Below are 5,565 nucleotides of genomic sequence, written 5' to 3' on the forward strand. Positions count from 1 at the left end.
GAAGCTTTAAGCAAGCCATTTTATTCCCATTAGGAAGACAAAGTCCTGATGGGCTTTAGCCTCTCATTTTCTGGAAGGGAATTTTGCTCACTGGTTAGAAACACTATCAGGCAGAAAGCATCATTTGATGGTTTTACCTCCACATTTCAGGGCAGAGTCCACCAGCTCTATCACAACTGATAACACTGTGCTCCTACCAGCCTCTCCCCTGCCTGCAGCACTACAGCCCTGCTTCCTCAAGCTGAACCAGCAAAACGTGACTGTGCCAAAATCAGCGGCTTTGCCACCCAGTTTCAAGGAGCCACAAGGCTGTGGCTGGTGTATGCAAAAGGTTTGCTGTGTAATTTGTAATTTCTCATTATCCTGCTCTGATTTGATTGGTACTAAATTAAACTGATTTCCCCGAGTTGAGTCTGTTTTGCCCATGAATTGGTGAATAATCTCTCCCCTGCCCTTATCTCGGCTCCTTTTGTTGTATTTCCTCTCCCCTGTCCACCTGGGCTGGGCAGTGATAGGGTGGCTTTGACCCAGGCTGGACATGAGGTGCCCCCCAACCACCACAGCTGCTGACATCAACACACATGGTGGCAAAGGTACAACAGATACATAATGGTATTGTGAGATCATTTGCAGGACCTTTGTTAAAGAACTGCAGAACTTTTCTGCTGGTGGTGTGGCATCTCATGTGACATTTCACCATCGACACATAGCTGTGCCACACTGATATTTTTAAGCTCTTTTTAGTCCCCTCCCCAAGGTCATCTGAGCAAAGATTATTTCTGTTCCCTAACTCCAAGGATCTCTTATCACCAAGAAGGCTCCTAGCATGTTAGATGATCTATGAACACACCAAAAGCTTTAAAGAGCTTACAAGCTGAAGGTAAGACGGGCATGAGAGCCCAAGGAAAGATAACGCTGACCTATGGGGGTGAGAACAACCATAACATACCAGCAGCTTAAGGCACTGCCAAGTTTTGCTAAAGCAGCTACAGCTTGCAGTTAACTAATTGCACTTCTTCAGTGCTAAATAACTGAAATGAGACATTCAACATAATGATTTCAGTGTGATACGTTTTCAGAGGATCATCCTGCCAGCTTCTGATATACCAGTTTCATCACATGAAGGGTTTTACTCAAGCCCACAGCTCTCAGGAGCCTTCTTCCCAAAATCAGGCATGTCTATAACCTACAGTGTGCAAAGCACATCTTGAAAACAAAACTTGGGTTCACCCTCAGGAATTTAGAAACCAAGAGAAAACCCACTAACCACTAGCTGATTCTTTTAAGATATAGATAGATACTCCATTATCTTAAGATTTCTTGGCCAGTGCCAGGATGCTCTGATGAGTGATGCATAAACCAGCACGTCTGGGGTGTAGTGCAGGTGGCTGGTTACTACCCAGCTGAAGTATGTGGAATCCAGACAATAACTTTGTTCAACTGTGGTTTGACTTTGCTGCAGTTTATTTCTGGAAGTATTTAAAATGCTTGTCCTGAAGGCATTAGGGCCATTGCATCCACTGAGTCATCCACAACACCTGACGTAGACAGGTAATAAATCTCACCGTGTTTACTAAAGCTTTCTATAGGACTCTGAGTACTTTGCATTAGGAAGATGTACAACAGCATATGGGTCAGGCATCTGCAATGGTGTGGGTCCAGTGCTATTTCTCCCCTAGGATCAAGTTAAAATCCACCAGTTTTAGAGTAGCTTACACAGCAACTGAGGCCCTGTCTAGAGGGACACAGTAACCTGGTGTTAAGCATTGCATCTCAGGATTTCAGAAAACAGATTTCAGTTACATGCTCAACCATGGATGAGTTTGTGTAGAACACACTAATTTAAGCAACAATTTCCCTGCAGTCAAATTAGTTATAGAAGCTTGTTCGGCCACCAGTGATGAAGCATCTCTGCTGGCACAGGCAGAGCAGGGACCCACGCGGGCCTCCCCAGCTTCTCGGGTGGGATTTGCAGCCCAGGCTGATGGGAACAGAGCAGGACCTGAGCTGGGTATGCTTGGGCACAGGTACACAACACCCTAACCACTTCTGTGCCTCAGGATTAACATGTCTCTGTCTCTTTGTGCTTCACCTGCAAGACAAAGAAAACATTTCCCTTTTCAAGAGACATGAACTTAAGTCTATCAGGCACCAAAAGGAGGAAAACAGCAAGATGGATGTGAAGAAGCCTGTTCACCAGAAAGGCCTTTAGCTTATAGCTCCCAAATTATTGGAAGAATAACTGGAGCTGATGCAGATGATGTTAGATTTATAGGAGATCCATTAATGGCCTTCATGTGGCCCCACTGGAATGTGGTAGAGCTGAAGGAAGGCTTGGATGCAAGGGGCACAGACGCATCAAAAGCCAGGACGTGGATCTCACTTGCTGCAGAGGGTCAGAAATTCCTGTTCAGTGGGGCCAGTGGGGATGACTCATGTATGTCATGTTACTGGGAAATTTACCCTGCTTCACTCTTTCCCCTGGGCAGGAGGCACTGTGCCCAGCTTTTCCAGGAAGCATATTGTATCCTGTCAGGGAATTTCTGTGGGGCATGAGTACTCTGCCCTGTAAGAGCAGAGCTCATGTTCTATCTACAGAAAGTAAGTGCCAAGATAGGCTGGGCATTGCCCCTGGGACCTTACAGACCACATGCAAAGTATTACATTCTGATGGGAGCAGCAGCTGGCTTTACCAGAAAGGCATTATCTATCCTTTCAAAATCCTTAGCATTTCTTTTCTTGCTGAAGACCTTACCAAGGTCATTTGCACTCTGCCGACCAAGGAAGATGTGCCGAGACTACAGGGCAGCACAGCTCAGCCCATCAGAGGTGGGATGCTTTGAACAACACCGTATTCCTGCAAGAATTACAGTACCAAGCACGACTCACAACTAAACCAAGGCCCTTCTCTAGTGCCTGGGTGGATAACAGCATCACTGCTCCTGACTGCCAGTGGGCTCCAAGGCAGCAGAAAAGGAAATTAGTCTCTTTGTGGATGGCAGGCAGGGCTGTGAGCCTGTGTCAATGCAGAACACAGCCCTTGGCTATGGCACCGTATCAAATAAAGTGATGTCTCAACTTACCTTGTGAACGCGTTATCCTTCTGCAAATGGAGAGTAAACATAGCAGGTGAGGCAAGCTGAACAGCAGAAACCAGAGCTCCGAGGCAGGGTCCCCTTACACAACAGTAGTCCTTTTCCCTGGTAGGTCAGAGGAGTTTTGGTAGGCAGAGACTAGCCCCTTTGCCCAGCGGGTGCTGGGGGAGCCCTGCTGCATTACCACCAGCCGGATGGGAGGCTGGGTGTCTGCAGGGACCTCGGGAGCATATTCCTTGCTGGGATCCTTCCCCCTGCAGTCATAGAGCACACAGGAGATCAGGAAAACCAGAAGCAAAATAACATAGCTAGCTACCAGAATGATGAGATTCAAGGTAACGGGGTCAATCTCCAAATAAAACTCCATTTGGTCCCATGCTATTGAGTGGAAACCCAGAGAATGAAGTTTCATACGCACGAGTGAGCGGCCGCTAACTGATCAGAGTAGATGTATTGGCTTTGTGGTAAAAATACATTAATCCTCAGGTCTCCTGTAGCAATGGATTTCCCCGAACTGGATGATTAAAGCAGCTCAGTTTAATAACTTAAGCTCCTTCTTTTAATGCCACGTTGCCTACAGCGGCGGAAGCTAAATTTGAATGCTATATTGGCAGGAAAACATCCTCCTTGGTCAGGGACTCTCTTTCCTTGACGGGCAGGTACCAAACTGGGTTTCCTCTAAGGGCATTTTGCAGAACCTCCCTTCTACAAGTGGCTTTGGGCTCACAGGCTAAAGAAAACTGTGTGATTAGTAAACGAATACAGAAATAAATGAGGTAGACAGTAGTTTCCAAGGTAACTTTTCTCAGAGTCTAATGAGCTCAATTCTGACTTCCACTAAGACCCTCTTGCCCTGACCTAATGCTACAGAAGAGCTTTTAGAGTGAATGAAAGACTTGTTTTACCCAATTGCAGATTGGGATTCCTGGGACACGTCACACCACTGTATCACACGCTGCCCAGCCAGCCCTGGCACAAACCGAGCTGCAGAATCCACTTTCCACAGGCTGCCCTGTCCCCTTCGAGTCTCCCACACAGAACATGCAACACAATTCGAGCTTTTCTGTAACCTGGACACCACCAGTTTCTTTTCCCTGTGCAGACCCTCTGCTTGCTAAAAAAGGTCAAGTTTGCAATGTGACTCTCCCATGCCTGGGAGCAGTGCCAAGCTGCCTAGACACAAAACCTGTGAGTTTTTTATACCAAGGAGCCCAGAACTGGACACAACACTCCAGGTGGGGCCTGACCAGGGCAGAGCAGAGGGGGAGGATCACCTCCTTCGACCTGTTCGCCACACTCCTCCTGATGCCCCCCAGGATCCCATTGTCTCTCTCAGCCCCCAGGGCACACTGCTTTTCTCCAGCAGGTCATCCCCAGCCTGTACAGAAATGAACAGTTGTTCAAGCAGACCAGGCATGTGGCTGTTCAGTGTGGCTTAGATGAGGCTGAGATACTTCAAGGTTTAGGCTTTTGATTATGCACTTCTCTTCCAAAGCAACGAGAGTCGAAGCTGGGACTTGGTGTCAGTGCTTGCTGGGAAACTCAGTGTCTTTCAAAATTCCCTCAGAAGCACAAAGGCCTTTGAAAGGCAATAGGGTTCATGGTCTTAAATTTCAATCATCTTCCACTACAAAATACTAATAGCAAGGTGGTAAATACTATACACTCACACGTTGAGCAAGATACGGGACAGAATAACCTGGGAAGGAACAACCACTTGTATCAGTACAGGGTGGGGATGACCTGCTGGAGAAGAGCTCAGTGGAGAAGGACCTGGGGGTCCTGATAGATGACAGGGTGGCCATGAGCCAGCAGTGTGCCCTGGGGGCTGAGAGAGACAATGGGATCCTGGGGGGCATCAGGAGGAGTGTGGCCAGCAGGTCAAAGGAGGTGATCCTCCCCCTCTGCTCTGCCCTGGTCAGGCCCCACCTGGAGTGTTGTGTCCAGTTCTGGGCTCCCTGGGATAAAAAAGACAGGGATCTCCTGGAGAGAGTCCAGAGGAGGATACAAAGATGATTAAGGGCCTGGAGCATCTCCCCTGTGAGGAAAGGCTGAGTGAGCTGGGGCTGTTCAGTCTGGAGAAAAGAAGACTAAGGGGAGACCTTATTAATGTTTATAAATATCTTAAGCATGGGATGCAGGGGGGAATGGGCAGCCCCTTTTCAGTGTCTGTGAGGACAGGACAAGGGGCAATGGCTGCAAGTTGGAGCACAGGAAGTTCCACACCAACATGGGGAAGAACTTTTCCCCAGTGAGGGTGAGGGAGCCCTGGGACAGGCTGCCCAGGGGGTGTGGAGTCTCCTTCTCTGGAGAGATTCCAGCCCCGTCTGGACACCAACCTGTGCAATATGAGCTGGGGAGCTGCTTTGGCAGGGGGTTGGACCCGATGAGCTCTTGAGGTCCCTTCCAACCCCTATGATTTTATGTTAAAGTCTTTAGTCCTCAAATGGCAACCCGGAATTCTGAGAAC

The 5,565-nt window shown here is 48.2% G+C and overlaps 1 protein-coding gene across 1 annotated transcript; it reads right to left on the bottom strand.

The window, feature by feature from the left end:
* Positions 1-3,177: 3,177 nt before the first annotated feature.
* SMIM36 (small integral membrane protein 36) lies at positions 3,178-3,507 on the bottom strand (the record flags this gene model as incomplete). The annotated part of the gene is made up of 1 exon (XM_084273467.1): positions 3,178-3,507. One exon carries the CDS (start codon positions 3,505-3,507, stop codon positions 3,178-3,180), a length of 330 nt encoding a protein of 109 aa, XP_084129593.1.
* Positions 3,508-5,565: the final 2,058 nt, after the last annotated feature.

This window comes from Gallinula chloropus (genome assembly GCF_964237585.1).
Source record: "Gallinula chloropus genome assembly, chromosome: 20".
Taxonomy (NCBI): Eukaryota; Metazoa; Chordata; class Aves; order Gruiformes; family Rallidae; genus Gallinula; species Gallinula chloropus.